A 21,294-nucleotide genomic window follows, 5' to 3' on the forward strand; every position below is an offset into this window, starting at 1 on the left:
CAACAGTGAGAGGCCTGCGTACCGCAAAAAAAAAAAAGAAAAAAAGTACTGCTAGAAGTGAACTCACTGGTCAAGGTTGAACGATTTGTTCTTTGGGTCCAGGTAGTAGGGGCTGCCATAGGCCACCAATCCCGGTTAACTTATTAATACACTTTGCCCATACATGTGACTAGTCTTTAAATCTCCGCACCTTCCCAACCTTCCACGGAAACGCTGTGACCCAGGCAGGTCCGTAGCCTAAACTTCAAAAGCCCGCCCCTGGGAGGGGAGGGGGTGAGGAGCCGAGGTCTAGTCGTGCGCCTGCGTACTGAGGTCGGAGGGCCGAGGTCGCGCGGCGAACCCCTCGCCAGCTCTGCAAACCGCGCGAGATTTCCTCCCGAGCTCCTTGGCGGTGAGTGAAGCGCGGGGCTTCGCCGGCCGGGTCTGTTAGGGCTGGGGAGCCCGAGGCTGGGTCGGGCTCTTCAGGTGAGGGAGGATCAAGGAACCAAGGTGACCTCCCGGCTTCCTCCCGGAGCTGCTGGCGACGCTAGCATTATTGCCTACGTCACTGGGATAGGGAATGCTGGAGAAGAAGCAGAAGCAGGGATTTTTTTTTTTTTTTAGAATTGTTGGTAGTAAGCAACCTCAAGTTTGGACATAATTGTGTTTAAGGTGTCCTTGGGATGTTCATTTAACACATATTTAATGGGCACCTACCATGTGCAAGGCATAGGGGGTGAACGTAAATCACTGAACTAAACAGGCATGATTCCCTGTCTTGGTGTTTACATTCTGGGAAGTCAGTCTGAAATTCTGGGTTGTAGACGCAGATTTTTAGTAATTTACGTATGAGTGGTTGGTAGTAGGAGCCAGAGAAGGTGAAGCCACTGAGAAATGGAAGAGCCATGCAGGAATCCCCACATACTAGGGGAAAGGAAGGAAAAAAACAGAAGTCTCAAAGGAAAGGAGAGCGACCGTCCAGAAAAAGTGGAGGAAATCCCAGAGATTTACACGTTTTGTAATAAGGCCGTGGGCAACAGTCATTTGTGGCAGAATAATTGAGCAAGATCAGGGTAGAGAAGTTTTTTTGTTTTTTTTTTTTAAAGGTGTTAGGAATCTCATGTTATGGCAGTGGTGTGTGTTGTGTTTGCCTGTGGGTTCTAGTGCAGTCATTACCAGTTGTGCGACCATGGGCAAGTTATTCAACCTCTCTGTGCCTCGTTTTCCTCCTCTATAAAATGGGAACAGTGACAGTACCATCCTCAGAGTGTTGTTGGATGGAGGGGTTAAAGGAGACAATGGCTATTAAGTCTTTAGCCCAGTTCCTGGCACTTAGGTACATTCAGTAACCAAGCTGAGAGAAGGAACTTTCCCAAGATCCCGCGTGATTAGAAGCAGGATATGTACTCTGCTTTTCCTAGTTGGGTGCCCTACCCCTTATAATAGGCTGCAAGGTAGACATTAAGATAACACACTCTTTTTGACTGGCACTAGAATTTTTCAGTTGATCATTGATCTGGTATTATTTTGGAATATTGTTTACCACCAGTTGGGAACCTATGGGCAAATATGGTCTGCTTGATGTCAGTCAATAAGGACTTGAGTTTTTTTTCCCTCCCATTTGGGATGAATAACACCACCACCACCACACCTCCTTTCAGATCTAGAGCTGGTGTATCATATTGTATATTTTAATTTTGTGACTAAATTTCTTCATGTTTTAAATGTGTTGTTGTGCTATGGAGGGATATTGCACGATTATCCTACATTAGTTAATTGTAGTGTTTGATACTTGAAAACTTTCTAATTTAATACAGAGGGAGAAAACTTTAATAGTGTGCTTTTCATGCTGATAAGCAGTATTTGGACAAATCTACAGTGTGCATAATTTCAAGTAATAAAACATACATTGAAAGTAATTAGGGAAAAGAGTGGCAAATATGAAACTTCATTTGGAAAGACTCCTTTGAAAATTTAGCCATCTTGGTGCTGTTAATCACCACTTAAGGTCAGTTATCTTTGGATCCAGTATCAATTTGGAAAACTTTGCCTTTTAACCCTATGTAATTTACACACATGGTGATTCAATAGGAGATTTTCTTTAAAAAAATACACTTAGCCCTGCAAGACATTATGGACTTCTCGCTGTGATGAAATAGGATGCACACAGCACCACCTTTAAAGATTCTTGCCTAAAAAGTCTGAACCTGCATCTAATCAAACCTCTAGATCTAACTACCTGTCAAGGATAAGAGTGGAGATAGAAGAATGAAGTAAATGACATTATGAGAAAAAAAATAAAAATAAGGACTTCCCTGGCGGTCCAGTGGTTAAGACTCCGCGCTTCCACTGCCGGGGCCACGGATTCCATCCCTGGTCAGGGAACTAAGATCCTGCATGCTGCTCAGCCAAAAAACAAAAAGACACTATGAGGATGCAACCCAAGGTCATTCAACAGACAAAGGAATGAAGAAACATGTTTTTTCAACAATCGGTGACATGAAATAAAAAAGGGGAGACTCAAAAATACAGTATATGGACTTGATTCTAACGAACCAACTGTAAAAAGACGGAATTTGAATGTGCACTAGGTATTAGATAATGTCAAGGAATTACCTGGACTATTAATTCTGTTATGTTAATAGCATAGTGTTTATGTTTAAAACAACCTGTTGTTAGAGATGCATAACTGAGGGATTTTTGAATAGGATGATGTCTGGGATTTTGTTTTAATGGGAAGCTGGGGAACGCAGTCCTTAGCTGGCAACATTGTGTCCGAAAGGAGAGAGTGTATATTGAGAGCAACCCCCCATGAAGGTCACAACCAGTGAGATTATAAATATATACATTATAAAAAGTAAGGAAGCAAATAAGATGAATATCCATGTTCTTCATTCTATTTTATGGAATGCCACTAACATCAGACATGTAGTTCTTAATTAGGAGCGGAATTCCTAATTGTAGTTCTTAATTAGGAGCAGAATTACTCTTGTAAAGGGTACCTACAGAAGAGTTGAACATTATTATGTGGCTATCTACGTGAAAACCGTGTTTGGAGGTGATTGGCGGGCAATAGTGGAAAGAGTGAGGACAAGTGAGATGTGGGATGAGGAGATTTATGTTTCAGTCCTAACTCCTCTGCTTAACTGCTATGTGATCTTGGGTACAAACTGTACCTCAATTTCCGTTGTAAGATAAGGATATTACCTATATACTTTGTTTTAAGAAATAAATAAATCTGTGTGAAAGTCCTCCATAAGTTATCTCCATATAAATACTATGTTACGCAAGATTTGAAGAATACCCCGTGATGATTATTTAACATTTTTCTGAGAAGTATACGTAAATCTCAGGTCTATATAAGAAACTCAGGTACTATATGGGATTAGAGAAATATGAAGAAATTCAAGAGTCCTGCAAATTTAGAAACTAGATTAGGAGTAGAGTCATGGGTAAATGAAATTACCCAGTGATACAAGGTAAGCATTATTAAATATCAAATGGATCTACAGATGGTTGTCAAATGTCTAAGTGTGCTGCTGTATAAACTTAGAAATGATGCTAAGAGCTAAATATATTGCAACTGTTGATAAGCAACAAGGATATATTGTATAGCATGGGGAATTATAGCCACTATCTTGTAATAACTTTTAGTGGAGTATAAGCTGTAAAAATGTTGAATCACTATGCTCTACACCTGAAACTAATATAATAATGTAAATCAACTATAATTTAATAAAAAATATGTTGCAATTGTAAAAAAATGTCATTGATATAATTGTTGTTCTTGGGCTTCTCAACATTATTAGGTGCTAAAGAGGATGAAATAAAATATCTAATGAGAGAAGACAACTAGTAAATAATTTTAAAAAGGATAATATTTGCTTAGTAACTTAAAAACCGAACAACTTAGACATGTAGGATGGAAATTTTTATGTAGTAGTTAAGTGATTGGAATGTCAGACAGCTTGGGTTTGGATCTCAACTCCACCACCTTAGGAAAGTGCTTAAACACTTTAAGGCACATTTCCTCATCTATAAATTGGGGATAATAATAAAATATTTAATAGAATTGTTAGATTAAATGAAATATATATTAAATATTATTAAATACTACATGAATATATATGTGCATATATATATATACGTATATATGTTTCATAGCACAACAGTCCTTGGTACAGAATAACACTAATGGTCTGTTCTCATTTTTAGTGATGGATAAAGTAAGCATCCCCAAGTCAGATACTGCTAGCATTGGAACTTCATTTTGCTTCTTTCATTAGCTCAGATTGTAAACCCAGAATAAACTGATCCTTTTTTACTCACTTGGCCATTCTATATTACATAATTTCCTAGAAGGTGAGGATTTTAAAATGCTTTTGATGTATTACTTTTATAATCAGCAGAGCTATTAAGAAATTTCCATTTTGATAAATGAATAAAATAATTTTTGAAAATTTGGTTACATCTCAATTAAACGGCTAGTGTTTTATTTGTTACTAGACTAACTGGCTAACTCTGGAGGAATATATCATATTGTTTTCTTTTAATCAAGCTACAGTAGGAGACTTAATCATGATGGCTTGAAGATGAATGTGCCTGAATTATGAGGCCAAAAACATTTTGTTCCACTCAATCTTCAGTGAATTTGTTCTTATTAGTCAAATATTCTAATTAGATTTAGTCTTTCTTCATATATTTGCTTTAGGAGGCAAACTCTAACAGGAGAGACTACATCTTTTTTGGATCCTAAATATGATTTTTCCTTTCCTTGTTCAGAAACACAAATGTACATTTTTTTTTAACTTTTAAATTGTTGAATATTTCATAACTTACTTGTGATTTAAAACTTTTCTGTTTATAGGAGTTATTTTATACAGAAGTCTTGTGAGACCACTGTGCAAACAAGGTGATGATTGTACAAAGAGTGGTATTGAATTCCCGACCTGGTATGTATTTGTCTGTGATGAATGAACAACTGTGGTCTTTAATAATTATTAATGCAAATGGAGGAACAAAAAGTAATAATATGATGTAAATGTGGTAAATGAGGTAGGAAGATATTAACGCTAGTAGAGATATTAGAAGAAACTCTTTAAATAATATAATATTCATTTTAAATTTTTATTTATTTATTTATTCATTCATTCATTCTTGGCTGCGTTGGGTCTTTGTTGCTGTGCGCAAGCTTTCTCTAGTTGAGGTGAGGGGGGGGCTACTCTTTGTTGCGGTGTGCGGGCTTCTCATTGCTGTGGCTTCTCTTGTTGCGGAGCACGCGCTCTAGGTGTGCGGGCTTCAGTAGTTGTGGTGCATGGGCTTAGTTGCTCCGTGGGATCTTCCCGGACCAGGGCTCTAATCTGTGTTTCCTGCATTGGCAGGCGGATTCTTGACCACTGCACCACCAGGGAAGTCCCAATATTCATTTTTTAAAATGATAAGTTATCAAGGCCACTTGTTGGGGAAATAAGGTATTTTAAAATATTATAATTTTTGGAAGGTTATATTACAAATATATGTGGCTTTTGTTTTTTCTTTGTAATGTGTATCATTGATTCTTAAGATGTGCTTTTCTGTTTTATGTGAAAAGCACTGACCTATGTCATCCTAGGTCATCTAACCTGACATCTAACCTGAATCATAGAAGCGTAGGCATGGAAGTAACCTGAGAGGTTTGGGCCCATGCTGCCTTGATTTTGGTGCTTACCTAGCATGTGGCCTGGGAAAGACACTTACCTTTTCTCAGTTTTAGTAAAGTGAGCAATTAGATTAAAATGTCTACATTCTATTTTCACCTTACAAATTTGATGATTCAATGAATATGAAGTTTTAATTATATTCATTTAAGTTTCTCTTTTCATCTTAAAATGAAGAAGGATAGTTTACCTCTTTACTTTGGCTAATATGGTATTTCTGCTACCTTGTAAATTTTAATTTTCATAGTTAAAAAAAAAAGCTGGCTGTGCTTTTTTACTTTTTGAAATCCTTCTATAATTTTATAACAGATGAGGTGATTTACCTGTAATCACCTTAAAAAAGAAATTTTTACATTGACAGCAATATGCCAAAGGAAATTCTTGGAGAAAACCAAGAGCAAGTGAAACTATTTGAAGAATTTATGCTGAGTTACAGAAAAATTACAAAACAATATGGATTTATTCATGTGTGTATTCCAGGAGTGCTCTAAATCTTAGAGTGACCTTTTAAAAATAATAAATAATTCTATGGGAAAGTGACTTTTTGATTTTATATTTTTGTCTAATATTCTAGGAAAAAATGGTAATCCAGTGGCAGAAAATTTCCGAGTAGAAGAAGTAAACTTGCCAGATAATATCAATGAAGGACAAGTACAAGTTAGAACTCTTTACCTTTCTGTGGATCCTTACATGGTAAGAATCAGGATTTTGTGACTTAGTGAAAATAATTTTATTTTCATATTTTTTCATGTTGCATCTGAATTTCATTGTGTAAGCCTCATGATTAAAAAATATTTGAGGGACTTACCTGGTGGCGCAGTGGTTAAGAATTCGCCTGCCAGTGCAGGGGACATGGGCTTGAGCCCTGGTCCGGGAAGATCCCACATGCTGCGGAGCAACTAAGCCCGTGGACCACAACTACTGAGCCTGCCCTCTAGAGCCCGCGAGCCACAACTACTGAGCCCACGCGCCTAGAGCCCGTGCTCCGCAACAAGAGAAGCCACCGCAATGAGAAGCCTGCGCGCCGAAACAAAGAGTAGCCCCCAATTGCCACAACTAGAGAAAGCCCGCGTGCAGCAACGAAGACCCAACGCAGCCAAAAATACATAAATGAATAAATTTATAAAAAAAAAAATTACTCTGAACCCTCAGACTAGTCCTTTCTGTTATACTTTCTCAAAACAGTACCTTGACCTTCAGCCTATATTCCAGTTGTAATTAATAATTATTTGTGGTGTTATTAGATATTTATTTTCCCTAATAAAAACTTATTATGACAAAGATCTTATTTATCACTGTATCCCCAGTGACAAGCGTAAGTGCTTATTAAGTATTAAAGGAAGGAAGGAAGAAAATTACTTTGGTTGCTTTCACTTGACACTGTTAAAAAAAAAAAAAAAAGGACTAAGCACCTTTAAAGGGGAGAAAAGAAATCTGATGAACATTAACTTATTGAAATTTTATATCATTCCAAATTCACAAGTAATTTTAATCACTGTGTGTGTACTGTATTTTACATGGTTATATTTAATATGTATATACTATTTTGATTTCATATTTGTGATTTTATATTCATACCTTCATATGAAAAACTAGTCCAGATATTATTATTATTTTGGTGGTTGTATAACATTTTATTCTGTTGACATCACTCGCTTACCTATGGGGAATTACTCGTTCCCACTTCTTCTGTTAGCCTTAAGAATCAGGTTCTTGGTGTGGCCAGTATCCAATGGCTGCTGCACTTGCTTTTCAAGAATATATGGGAGGGGCACACAAGCAGAAGTGTAGTGTATTCCCATAGAAGCTTCTGCCTCAATTCCCTATGTGGTCTTTTCCCCTGGTGAACTGAACCAGACCATGGGGGGCCCCTTGCTCAAGCAGCCTTCCATCTATTCCATCTCCTGGACCACACTGTAGGCTTGTACATCTTGGCCTTCATGAGAGAGGCAAGAGTGAGCCACAGAGAGGAAGAAAGCCTTGATTACCTCTGGAGAAGTCTATAGCCCTAGTCCTATGGAAAGGTGTGGTGCTATTGTGACATTATGTCTTTGAGGAATAAAGAGAACATCCACCTGAGGTTAGGGGGAATGTTGTAGTGCTTGGTCTGAAGTTGTGATGAATAACTGTATAAAAATTGTTTCATTTCTCTTTTGGGTTATTTCCATTGAGGAAGCAGTATTGCTTGGCTGAAGAAATGAGCAGTATTATGGTCTATATGTTACTAGTTTGTTTTCTATTAAAAAAATGGACAGTTTTATAATATTATCAGCAGCAGTAAGTGTACCTAATTTGCAACAATCCATTGAAACCATTGACACAGTATCTTGTATTATTTTTGCTAGCATAATGTATGTAATATTACATAAATTTCTTTAAGTAGTAAGAATTTTAACAGCTTTATTGAACTATAATCCACATATCATACAGTTTACACATTTAAAGTGTACAATTCAGTGGTTTTTAGTCTATTCACAAAGTTGTGGAACTATCACCACAATCTAATTTTAGAACATACTTAAATTCCTTCTAAATTTCACTCTTGTTATAGAGGGGATACTTTTTTTTCAGGATAAAAAATAACTGAAAGGAAGAGAGAAATTAAGGTAAGTTTTGTTTGGCTAACACTGTACTTAACATTACTTGTTACATACTTTCTTTTAGTCACTGGGTAAATTAGTAAACTCTTTCAGTATTATCAGAGAGAATTATCCTAATCTATGTTTTCTTTTCTTAGCGTTGTAGAATGAATGAAGACACTGGCAGTGACTATATATCACCTTGGCAGCTGTCTCAGGTGGTTGATGGTGGAGGTATTGGGATTATAGAAGAAAGCAAACACACAAATTTTACTAAAGGCGATTTTGTGACTTCTTTCTGTTGGCCCTGGCAAACCAAGGTTATTCTAGATGGAAATATCCTTGAAAAGGTGATGTATAATATAAAGTATCTGATTTTTTCCCCCCCTGTAATTCCTTCTTTATGCATTTGGTGCTCAGTTCTTTTTGTTATCAGGGAAAAAATAAAAGCACATGTTTTCTTTTTAGATAGCTGTCAGAATATGGAAAGCCTTTTATTCCTCTTCCACTGTTGGTTGTAACTATGTATGACAGTTCTTAGATTGCCAATGAGTGATGTTGTTTTCCATATTTAATTTCTCAAGTTTTACATAAATGTTTTATACTAAGAACTAGAAGGCCCCTTATAGTTGTATGCTTTAAAGTTTCCTGAGAAATTTCCACTTGACTTATGAAATTCATTTGGTTTGTGCTTGAAATTCCATCTTGTGTCAGAAATCTTGAGTTCGGTTTCTACTGTTAGGCTGAACCATGTGGAATTACCAATATTTGTCTGTTTTCACCTACAAAAACTGGCAGCCTCATGTAATTCAGCCTAATATTTGTCATCAAGGAAGTTACCTTATATCTCTGAACCTCAGTTTCCTCATGTGCAAAATGAAAACAATAGGTACCTCACAAGTGAATGTGAAAATTAAATTTAACTATGATAAATGTGATTAAGGCTTTGTAAAAAGCTTTATAAAATTTTAGTATTTTTATAATTACCAATTATTATAATCAGTTAAAGATGGCTGTTAAGATAAAATGAGATGCGGGAGACATTACACAATCATTTGCCAACTTAATGGTACCAGTAAAATATATTTAACTAGAAATTTCATAGCAGGAAGTGAAAGAGAAACATTAAGCACTTTCTAGTTTTCCCTGTCATTGTGCTATAGTGGGAAATTGAGCAACTGGAGAGAGCTTAAAAATGTTTGGGGAGTAGGTATTAGAAATGAGGAAGAGGAATTCAGAAGGGATAGAAAAATGATCTTTGCTAAAAGCAAACTTATCTCACAATGTTTTTATACTGGCTTTACTAATAAATGACTATTAACTACAGGATACATTTCTGTGTAGTGTACGGTAGACCTTTCTGTATATTATAGACTTTAATATCTCCATTACCTTTATTCACACACCAGACTTAACTGACAGCCATTTAAAACTGCTGATTACAAACTGCCATTTTCTTTCTTTGTGGCAGACCAAGGTGGCGAATCTTGATTACTTTTGGTGGTTTATTGAGTTTTTACCAAAATTATTCAATTCCTTAAAAACTATTATAAAACCTTTATGGTAGGGAGTCTTTCTATATAATTTTTTTTCAATTCTCCCTAATGTTACAGATAAGAAAACAGGCACAGAAAATGTGAGAGAAGTATAATTAACTATTGATTGGGCCTGGTAAACATATAAACGTAAAATGCTAAAAAGCTGACAGAGACCTCATTTTATTCTGTAATTAAGCTAGAAGAAATTGTATCACACCTTCCTTACATTTCCATGGACCATTTTAAGCATCAGTAATGAGAACTGTTACAGTTTGAGCTCATTTTTATATAGATAAATGTTTACTCTGGAATTGCTCAGAGATTTTTAAACTTTCCAGTTTTGCCTAGTGTTTTCCTGTTAAGTGGTTCCTCTCTTTTGAAATATTTGGGACATTGACAAGAAAGAATGTTTGGTATCTCTTATGTGGCAATTCTTTTTTAAAGGTTTTGTAGGGTTTTTTTTACTATAAAGAGAAGTAATATTCTTTTTTTTTTTTTTTACTTTGTACAAGTAAATTATAGAATTTTAACAAGACTGAAGAATGGTTTACTGTTCTTGAAACTATGTTGGGTTCTTTATTAGTCCACTTGAACTGCCATTACAAAATACCATAGACTGAAATTTATTTTCTCACAGTTCTGGAGTCTAGAAGTCTGAGGTCAAGGTGCTGGAACATTTGGTTTCAGGTGAAGCCTCTCTTCCTGGCTTAAAGATGGCTGCCTTCTCACTGTGTCCTCACACAGCATCCAGCCTTTCCTCTGTGCACCTGCATAGAAAGAGATCTCTGGTGCCTCTTCCTCTTTTAAGGACATAAGTTCTATCAGATTAGGGCCCCACCTTTATGACCTCATTTAACCTTATCTCCTTAAAGGCCCTATCTCCAAATATACTCACACTAAGAGTTAGGTCTTCAATATATGAATTTGGTGGGGACACAATACAGTACTTAACAGGTTGTCTCTACCCTGTTGACTTAAAACGGAAATTCCTAGTATTATTTTTAAAAGGTATGTATATATTTTTTAGGTGGACCCACAGCTTGTGGATGGACACCTTTCATACTTTCTTGGAGCTATAGGGATGCCTGGTTTGACTTCCTTGATTGGGATACAGGAAAAAGGTCATATAACTGCTGAATCTAATCAGACAATGGTTGTTAGTGGAGCTGCTGGTGCTTGTGGATCCTTAGCTGGGCAGGTAAACTTTTGGAGAATAATCTGATTTTCTAAAAAACTAGTCATAACTGAATCTCTGGATATGTGTATATAATTTAAGATATAAAATTGAACAAATTTATAATATGATTATTTTACACATTTTTGGTAGAAGTGATGTTATAGCATGCTTAGACTCTCTTCTTAACAATATGAAAAATGTTATAGATTTTTGTGTTTTGTTCTTTTTTTAAAAATTTTATTATTTATTTATTTATGCGGTACGCGGGCTTCTCACTGTTGTGGCCTCTCCCGTTGCGGAGCTCCGGACGCGCAGGCTCAGCGGCCATGGCCCACGGGCCCATACGCTCCGCGGCATGTGGGATACTCCCAGACCGGGGCACGAACCCGTGTCCCCTGCATCGGCAGGCGGACTCTCAACCGTTGCACCACCAGGGAAGCCCTGTATTTTGTTCTCTTTTAACCAAAAATGACGTGGTAAATGCTAGAGCATTGCTGTAATCAATATGAAGAAGAAAATCACAGAGTACCTGTCTGGAATTACATGAATTAAAAAACAAATTTATATTTTAAAAAAATCATCTTCAAATAAGAAAGCACTTATTGGGTTCTAGAAGTATAGTAAATATTATGATAGAAATTTATAAAGTACATTGTTTTATGAATAATAGCCTTTATAGTGTGAAACCATTGAAACAAAACATTTTATCTTAATAGTGATTTTAGTTGCTCACAGGCCTGAAAAATATTGAATTGCAAGATAGAGATGTTTTGGGTTTGACTATTCCTTTTATGACATCATCTTTAAATTGCGAGATTTTAACATTCAAACTAACTCTAATTTTATTCAATCTTAATTTTTTAAAGAATGCCATTATATCTGTTCTCAGTTCTTTTGGTTTCAAATTACTTTCAGCTAAAGGCCTTAGAATCTAACCTCAGTTGTGACGAACACTTTCATATATGTACTTGTATTAACTTTCATACTTTCACATTTTTACATTTAAATTGCGACAGTTGAAAGTTGTTTAATTTTCAAAAATTTTCCCCCTAGATTGGCCATTTGATGGGCTGTTCTAGAGTTGTGGGAATTTGTGGAACACCTGAGAAGTGCCTCCTTTTGACCTCAGAACTGGGCTTTGATGCTGCAATTAATTATAAAGAGGGGAGTGTGGCAGAACAACTCCGTGAATTATGCCCCTCTGGAGTGGATGTTTACTTTGACAATGTTGGAGGTGACATCAGTGATACAGTGATAAGTCAGGTTGTTTTCTGATTTGTTTGTTATAAATTTGAATACTACGGTTTATTTGATGTGATATCTTTTTACCTGATACTGAGAGAGAAAAAAAAAACTTTATAAAATTGTAGGGTTTATGGTGAAAAACATGATGGTCAGTATTGTAATTAAGTGAAACAGAAGAGCTTGCTGAAGCTACTTCCATTTGTTTGTGGATTTGCACTGTGAGCATCAACTTCAGTTCTTTGCTAGCAATGTTATATTTTCACCTGTAATTTATTTTTGTGAAAAAATACAGTTGTATTATTCAAATGAAATTCTAACCTTTAACTCACTTCTAACCATCAACCAACTTAAATCAACCAACTTACAGCCATGACTTTGGGTAAGGAAAGGATTTTCATAGATTGCAGGTATTTACATATTTTAACTGACAGTGTTACAATTTATCAACATTAGCTGTTAACACTGCATTGTCCTTTACTCTATGTAAAATTGTTTTCAATTGAGGTTAAATTATTTAAATTCTAAGAAATACTCTACCAATAATAACAAAAGTAGCAACAATGATGACAATGAGAACTAATGCAATTCTTTTGCTGATTACCAAACTCTTATTTACTGCTGTGTTCCTTTGCAGTAGACTTATTTTCTAGCTAATTAAAGCTCTCTAATACATATAATGGGTAAGTCTTCAAAACAAAATCAATTACTTGGCATTATAATTATATAATACTAATTATATGATACTATAATGCCAATTATAACTGGCATTATAGTATTGAATACTATAGGGAATTCCCTGGAGGTGAGGTGGTCCAGTTGTTAGGACTGTGTGCTTTCACTGCCCAGGGCGCAGGTTCAATCCCTGGTCAGGGAACTAAGATACCACAAACCGAGTGGTGTGGCCATTTGAAAAAAAAAAAAAAAAGATTAAATATTACAGTCAAGGAGGCTTTCATTGAGGCAGCCATAAAATTAGTAAACATAGGGAAGGTGTATATCTTAGGTTATAATCATCAGTTTTCTCTGAACAGATGAATCAGAACAGCCACATCATCCTATGTGGTCAAATTTCTCAGTACAACAAAGATGTGCCTTATCCTCCTCCACTACCCTCTGCTGTAGAAGCAATCCGGAAAGAAAGAAACATCACAAGGTGTGTTCTATACTTTCCCCTTATTACCAGATCCAAGGGGTTTAAAGATCATGGATGAATACAAAATATGTTGTTCTTCATATATAATTTTTCTTATTAAATAAAACTTGAAAATGTACATTTTAAGGTGGTCATTTAGGTTTTGGTTAACTAGGTCCCTGGCAGAAAACTTTTTGAAAGATGCATCTGTTCAATCAATCTTTCGCAAATCTTTTTTCAAGTGTTAGAAATTCAACTCATATTGGCTTAAGTGTGAAGGAAATTTATTGGCTCATGTATCTAAGAAGTTCAGTATTAGTACTGGTTTAGATTTGGCTGGATAAAAGGTTTGCATAGTGGTGTCATGACTCAAGTTTTTTTTTTTTTTAATTAATTAATTCTTACTTTTGGCTGTGTTGGGTCTTCGTTGCTGCGCGCAAGCTTTCTCTAGTTGTGGCGAGTGGGGGCTACTCTTCGTTGCGGTGCACGGGCCTCTCATTGCGTTGGCTTCTCTTGTTATGGAGCACGGGCTCTAGGCGCACAGGCTTCAGTAGTTGTGGTGCACGGGCTTAGTTGCTCCACGGCATGTGGGATCCTCCCGGACCAGGGCTCGAACCCGTGTCCCCCGCACTGGCAGGTGGAGTCTTAACCACTGCGACACCAGGGAGGTCCCGTGACTCAGTTTTTCTTCACCCCTGGGCTGTGCTTTCTTCTGGATTGTCTTGGCTCCCTCGCAGGCTCTCCTCTTGCAGCAGCAGGAGGATGACTGTTATCTTTTTTTTTTTTTTTTTTTTTTTTTAACATCTTTATTGGGGTATAATTGCTTTACAATGGTGTGTTAGTTTCTGCTTTATAACAAAGTGAATCAGTCATACATAAACATATGTTCCCATATGTCTTCCCTGTTGCATCTCCCTCCCTCCCACCCTCCCCATCCCACCCCTCCAGGCTGTCACAAAGCACCGAGCCAATATCCCTGTGCCATGCGGCTACTTCCCACTAGCTATCTACCTTACTGCGTTTGTTAGTGTGTATATGCCCATGACTCTATCTCGCCCTGTCACAGCTCACCCTTCCCCCTCCCCATAACCTCAAGTCCGTTCTCTAAGAGGTCTGCGTCTTTATTCCTGCTTTACCCCTAGGTTCTTCATGACATTTTTTTCTTAAATTCCATATATATGTGTTAGCATACGGTATTTGTCTTTTTCTTTCTGACTTACTTCACTCTGTATGACAGACTCTAGGTCTATCCACCTCATTACAAATAGCTCAATTTCGTTTCTTTTTATGGCTGAGTAATATTCCATTGTATATATGTGCCACATCTTCTTTATCCATTCATCCGATGATGGGCACTTAGGTTGTTTCCATCTCCGGGCTATTGTAAATAGAGCTGCAATGAACATTTTGGTACATGACTCTTTTTGAATTTTGGTTTCCTCAGGGTATATGCCCAGTAGTGGGATTGCTGGGTCATATGGTAGTTCTATTTGTAGTTTTTTAAGGAACCTCCATACTGTTCTCCATAGTGGCTGAACCAATTCACATTCCCACCAGCAGTGCAAGAGGGTTCCCTTTTCTCCACACCCTCTCCAGCATTTATCGTTTCTAGATTTTTTGATGATGGCCATTCTGACTGGTGTGAGATGATATCTCATTGTAGTTTTGATTTGCATTTCTCTAATGATTAATGATGTTGAGCATTCTTTCATGTGTTTGTTGGCAGTCTGTATATCTTCTTTGGAGAAATGTCTATTTAGGTCTTCTGCCCATTTTTGGATTGGGTTGTTTGTTTTCTTGTTATTGAGCTGCATGAGCTGCTTGTAAATTTTGGAGATTAATCCTTTGTCGGTTGCTTCATTTGCAAATATTTTCTCCCATTCTGAGGGTTGTCTTTTGGTCTTGTTTATGGTTTCCTTTGCTGTGCAAAAGCTTTGAAGTTTCATTAGGTCCCATTTGTTTATTTTTGTTTTTATTTCCATTACTCTAGGAGGTGGGTCAGAAAGGATCTTGCTTTGATTTATGTCATAGAGTGTTCTGCCTATGTTTTCCTCTAAGAGTTTGATAGTTTCTGGCCTTACATTTAGGTCTTTAATCCATTTTGAGCTTATTTTTGTGTATGGTGTTAGGGAGTGATCTAATCTCATACTTTTACATGTACCTGTCCAGTTTTCCCAGCACCACTTATTGAAGAGGCTGTCCTTTCTCCATTGTACATTACTGCCACCTTTATCAAAGATAAGGTGTCCATATGTGCATGGGTTTATCTCTGGGCTTTCTATCCTGTTCCATTGATCTATCTTTCTGTTTTTGTGCCAGTACCATACCGTCTTGATGACTGTAGCTTTGTAGTATAGTCTGAAGTCAGGGAGCCTGATTCCTCCAGTTCCTTCTTTCGTTCTCAAGATTGCTTTGGCTATTCGGGGTCTTTTGTGTTTCCATACAAATTGTGAAATTTTTTGTTCTAGTTCTGTGAAAAATGCCAGTGGTAGTTTGATAGGGATTGCATTGAATCTATAGATCGCTTTGGGTAGTAGAGTCATTTTCACAATGTTGATTCTTCCAATCCAAGAACATGGTATATCTCTCCATCTATTTATATCATCTTTAATTTCTTTCATCAGTGTCTTATAATTTTCTGCATACAGGTCTTTTGTCTCCTTAGGTAGGTTTATTCCTAGATATTTTATTCTTTTTGTTGCAATGGTAAATGGGAGTGTTTTCTTGATTTCACTTTCAGATTTTTCATCATTAGTATATAGGAATGCCAGAGATTTCTGTGCATTAATTTTGTATCCTGCCACTTTACCAAATTCATTGATTAGCTCTAGTAGTTTTCTGGTAGCACCTTTAGGGTTCTCTATGTATAGGATCATGTCATCTGCAAACCGTGACAGCTTTACTTCTTCTTTTCCAATTTGGATTCCTTTTATTTCCTTTTCTTCTCTGATTGCTGTGGCTAAAACTTCCAAAACAATGTTGAATAATAGTGGTGAGAGTGGGCAACCTTGTCTTGTTCCTGATCTTAGTGGAAATGCTTTCAGTTTTTCACCATTGAGGATGATGTTTGCTGTGGGCTTGTCATATATGGCCTTTATTATGTTGAGGAAAGTTCCCTCTATGCCTACTTTCTGCAGGGTTTTTATCATAAATGGGTGTTGAATTTTGTCAAAAGCTTTCTCTGCATCTATTGAGATGATCATATGGTTTTTCTCCTTCAATTTGTTAATATGGTTTATCACATTGATAGATTTGCGTATATTGAAGAATCCTTGCATTCCTGGAATAAACCCCACTTGATCATGGTGTATGATCCTTTTAATGTGCTGTTGGATTCTGTTTGCTAGTATTTTGTTGAGGATTTTTGCATCTATGTTCATCAGTGATATTGGCCTGTAGTTTTCTTTCTTTGTGACATCCTTGTCTGGTTTTGGTATCAAGGTGATGGTGGCCTCGTAGAAGGAGTTAGGGAGTGGTCCTCCCTCTGCTATATTTTGGAAGAGTTTGAGAAGGATAGGTGTTAGCTCTTCTCTAAATGTTTGATAGAATTCGCCTGTGAAGCCATCTGGTCCTGGGCTTTTCTTTGTTGGAAGATTTTTAATCACAGTTTCAATTTCAGTGCTTGTGATTGGTCTGTTCATATTTTCTATCTCTTCCTGATTCAGTCTTGGCAGGTTGTGCATTTCTAAGAATTTGTCCATTTCTTCCAGATTGTCCATTTTATTGGCATAGAGGTGCTTGTAGTAATCTCTCATGATCTCTTTTATCTCTGCAGTGTCAGTTGTTACCTCTCCTTTTTCATTTCTAATTCTATTGATTTGAGTCTTCTCCCTTTTTTTCTTGATGAGTCTGGCTATGACTGTTATCTTTACTCTTACATTTTACCAGATTAGCAATCCAAGCAAAAAAGAGAACAGCTCTCTTCTTGCAGTTTTATCACATCTCCAGGCTGATACTTAATGGCTCAGACTGGCCTGGCTTTCGTCACATGAGGGTGGGGAAAGGATGTCACCCACAAAGTAAAAATCACAGTGTTACTACCAAATGGGATTATAGATGCTGGGCAGAGAATACAATAGAAGTCCATTATACTTACGCTTGTAACTACACCTAAAGCTACATCTGACCAGACTCTGTGTGATTAAGTCCTAATGTTTGAAAGATTAACAAATTTTAGTGTTCTGGAATGATTTGATTTGGGCTTTCTCACTCCCTCCCTAGTCTCTGATCATTATCCTTTTCTTCCCCACTACAGAGAAAGATTTCTGGTGTTAAATTTTAAGGACAAATTTGAGTCTGGTATTCTCCAGCTGAGTCAGTGGTTTAAAGAAGGAAAGCTAAAGGTAGAACTTGCTTCTGTTCTTTATCAGTATTATTCTTCCTGCTACTTGATATACTTTTGTATTATTTGAATTTAATATTAGTTTTGTAATAAATATTTCTACAGAAGAAAAGTATACTGAATATTATAAATTAACTTTACCTCCTGAGTGAGGATAACTCTTCTGATTGAGAAATCCTCTCATTATTCCCTTTATCTAAAATTTTATTAATGTTTACTTTTCTTAGACTATATTACAAGATCAATAGGTTTTTGTTTTTTCCAAATTGTAATATTCATTAACACATATTTATGGAATGCTACTATGAGTTGGAAGCTGTGCTTATAAGCACCTCCTAGTACCTCTCCACCACCATACATCTTTCCTGCCTTCCCTGGACATTCTGATAGATCCCTTGGCTGTGGCTGAAAATCAGGAATTATCGATCTGGGGTCCAGAGACCCTGACCTAGGATGTTCTTGAAATGTGAAAATAATAGGCAAAGTTGTATGTGTGTGTGCTTATATACTTTGTTTTTTGAAAAGAAGGTGTATAGCATGTGATATTACAAACTGAAGATTAGACAATGGGAAAATAGGATTGTACTTAAAAAATGAATTGATAGGAAACTTTTCTGGACTACCTACACAAAATGAAGATCTCTTTTTAGACAGAAAATGCTAAATAGTATTGCTGCCTTTTGTAAAACTGAAAACTGTTAAATAGAAACACTTAAGTCTAAAGAATATAAAATATACCTATTTTGATTTACAGATCAAAGAGACTATGATAAATGGATTGGAAAACATGGGAGGTAAGATGAATGCAGATTTATTTATTATACATATGAGTTCAGCACAGATACTCTCTTTTTTCTTTTAATTCTACTCCTCTGTTGTTTTTTTCTTTTTAAATCATTTCTTTCCTGTAAAGTCTTGATCAAACTTCATGAAGTTCAACTTAGTGGTATTTAAGAGCCATTGTTTTCTCATTTCAAATTGTAAAGTAAGTGTTTCTTTGGTTTTGTAAATAACTTATGAAAAAAAAATGTAAGAATTGTGAAAGTCATTTAGCCTCTAGGTAACTTTTTCTGATTGAATGGTTCTAAGCCATCATAAGATTACATGAAGCAAATTTTCAATATTGGGTTTTTTTTTTTACTAACATACACAGATTTCAACACTCTCTTTTGTTTCAAATAAAGAGGATTGAATAAAACTGATAATTTTTCCTTTTTGAGAAAAAAATTTTAATATATTTGGAGATGTATATTTCACTTAGTAAAACTTTATGACTAGATTTCTAATATTTTAAAGTTATTTAAAAATTGTTATTGCTGACATTTATCCTCATATTTATTTGCCTCTAGTCTTCAGACTCTGTAACAGTGAACATGGATGTAGACACCAATTAATCATTTCTAGTTGGATAAAAACACATTTTTAACATGTTAATTGGGTTAGTTTGTCCTATAACTTTGCCAGTGTTTTACTTGAGGTTTCTTTTCATGACAGTTTCCTTTTGTACTTAAAATCATTGAAAAAATTATTCAAATTAATTGTATGTGTCTGACCTACTGATAAACATGTAGGATGGTGACATTTATGTTTTCAGATAACCTAGTTTTTTTTTTCTTTCCAGCTGCATTCCAGTCCATGATGACAGGAGGTAACATCGGAAAGCAGATAGTTTGCATTTCAGAAGAAACCTCTTTGTTATCTCTGTAAACATCTTCATTAAGGAAATACACAGATTGCTTTCCGTTTTGCACAAAGATTTCAAGATACATTAAAAAACCCTTAAGAGTACAGATACCTTTTGATTTAAATGTGATCATAGGTGATATTTTCTTAGCTGCATAACATAATTCTTTCCTGTGTCTTCAATATCATATATGTATTCTTCATCCAATATGATTATTTACAATAATAGATTGAAGTCAATATGACCTATTTTTCCTTCTTTTGCTAAAACTAATATTACATGAAATTTATATCAGATATTCTGAAACCACTGGAGATTTGATGTAACTGTTTAATAGATCATACAAAAGATTTTTTAAATAACTTTTATTAACTTCATAAGTTGTATTTAAAATAGAATACTTGAGAAGGCACTTAGTAAATATTGAACTGGACATGCTTTACGTAATTCTTTTTTTTTTTTTTTTTTTTTTGCTTTACGTAATTCTTGAACTGAAGCTTGGTGAAGAATAAATTGGGATGGTCTTTCCATATTATAGATGGAAGAGGGACTTAATTGTAGGGTGTGTGTAGGGGTTTTGGGGAATTCAGAGCTTGTGGAACAGTTTTTGGGATAGGAGAGCAGAGGCTTTGTGTTGGGAGTAGTATGATAAATTAAATAACTGAGGTTGGTTAGGTTGATGGAGGGACTAGATTTACTACAGAAGATATGTGTTTTGCCAAGTAGTTCACAGTATAGCCTAAAAACTCAAATATATATTGATAAAAGCCTATGTTTATTTTAGGTTAGCAGGCACATACTGTCAAATAGTTACAAAGATTTCGAGGGCAAATAGATATAAACATCAATTCAAGTTTTAAATGATGAAAAAGATTTAAACAACAAATACAGCTTCGGGCTTCCCTGGTGGCGCAGTGGTTGAGAGTTCACCTGTCGATGCAGGGGACGCAGGTTCGTGCCCCGGTCCGGGAAGATCCCACATGCCTCGGAGCGGCTAGGCCCGTGAGCCATGGCCACTGAGCCTGCGCGTCCGGAGCCTATGTTCCGCAACAGGAGAGGCCACAACAGTGAGGCCCGCGTACCACAAAAAAAAAAAACAAAAACAAATACAGCTTCAGAAAATGACAGAACTGAATGAGCAAAGTAACAAATGGTCATAAACATGGATGTTCAAGACCTATTAATGTACTTCTAAATAAGAGCATTTGTTTTATTAATTGTAATCAACCCTTTAATACAGTAAAATTGAGGATATTTTCTGAGTGTTGTGCTGGCTTATGGTCAGCTGCTTACAAACTGCAATATACTTTTGTGTAGATTCGAACTGTGTTAGTAATCAGTCACTCCAGTTGACCTCAGTGGCCTTCGCTTCTTTCTTGTTTTATATACTTTTCCAGAGAGAGCTGCATCTCTTGTCTGTGTGTTGATAACTCCCAAATCTGTATCTTATTTCTGACCTCTTGAGATAGGTAGGGACCTTTACCTCCAAGTAAATATCCCATAGGCACCTGGAATAGATAAACTCGGCTTATCTAAAGAGGAATTATCTTCCTCTGAAACACGTTGCTTCTTTGTTTTCAAATCACCATCGTTGGTGTACTAAACTACTCCCCTGGTTTCTTCAACCTTGTCTCTGTCCTTGAAAATGCCCTTCTTAGAACACACCTTTAATTCCCACTGCCACTATCTTAGCTCAGTCCCTCCTTCATCCTTTGGCACGCAGCAAGTATTCAAAAATTAGTAATTTTACAAAGTCAGTCAAACACATAAAGCTCTAACAAGTTGCGGCATCTAGCCTGAAACTCAAGTATTCTAGCACCGGTGTGGACATCGGAGAGCTCTTTACATCCTACTGTACTGACGGAACGCAGACTCCAGGGACTTCACCTTCCAAAAAAAAGTTCTACACCGGAGTCTCAATT

The 21,294-nt window shown here is 36.3% G+C and overlaps 1 protein-coding gene across 3 annotated transcripts; it reads left to right on the forward strand.

Annotated features, from left to right (window-relative positions):
* The first annotated feature begins 290 nt into the window (after window positions 1-290).
* PTGR2 (prostaglandin reductase 2) lies at window positions 291-19,902 on the forward strand. Of its 3 annotated transcripts, none has more exons than XM_027119948.1 (10): window positions 292-391; window positions 4,847-4,931; window positions 6,250-6,368; window positions 8,413-8,604; window positions 10,820-10,990; window positions 12,023-12,232; window positions 13,246-13,367; window positions 17,602-17,689; window positions 18,443-18,482; window positions 19,310-19,902. In XM_027119948.1, the coding sequence occupies exons 2-10, from the start codon at window positions 4,895-4,897 to the stop codon at window positions 19,393-19,395; spliced, it is 1,065 nt and encodes a 354-aa protein (XP_026975749.1). In that variant the 5' UTR covers window positions 292-391; window positions 4,847-4,894; the 3' UTR covers window positions 19,396-19,902. The 3 variants fall into 3 exon arrangements, with proteins under 3 accessions (XP_026975751.1, XP_026975749.1, XP_026975750.1); XM_027119949.1 differs by lacking the exon at window positions 292-391 and adding an exon at window positions 5,361-5,450 and having other exon boundaries at window positions 4,904-4,931; XM_027119950.1 differs by lacking the exon at window positions 10,820-10,990 and having other exon boundaries at window positions 291-391.
* Window positions 19,903-21,294: the final 1,392 nt, after the last annotated feature.

The sequence above is a fragment of the Aethalodelphis obliquidens genome, unplaced genomic scaffold, assembly GCF_003676395.1.
Source record: "Aethalodelphis obliquidens isolate GAN/ISIS:26980383/991018 unplaced genomic scaffold, ASM367639v1 scaffold21, whole genome shotgun sequence".
Classification (NCBI taxonomy): Eukaryota; Metazoa; Chordata; class Mammalia; order Artiodactyla; family Delphinidae; genus Aethalodelphis; species Aethalodelphis obliquidens.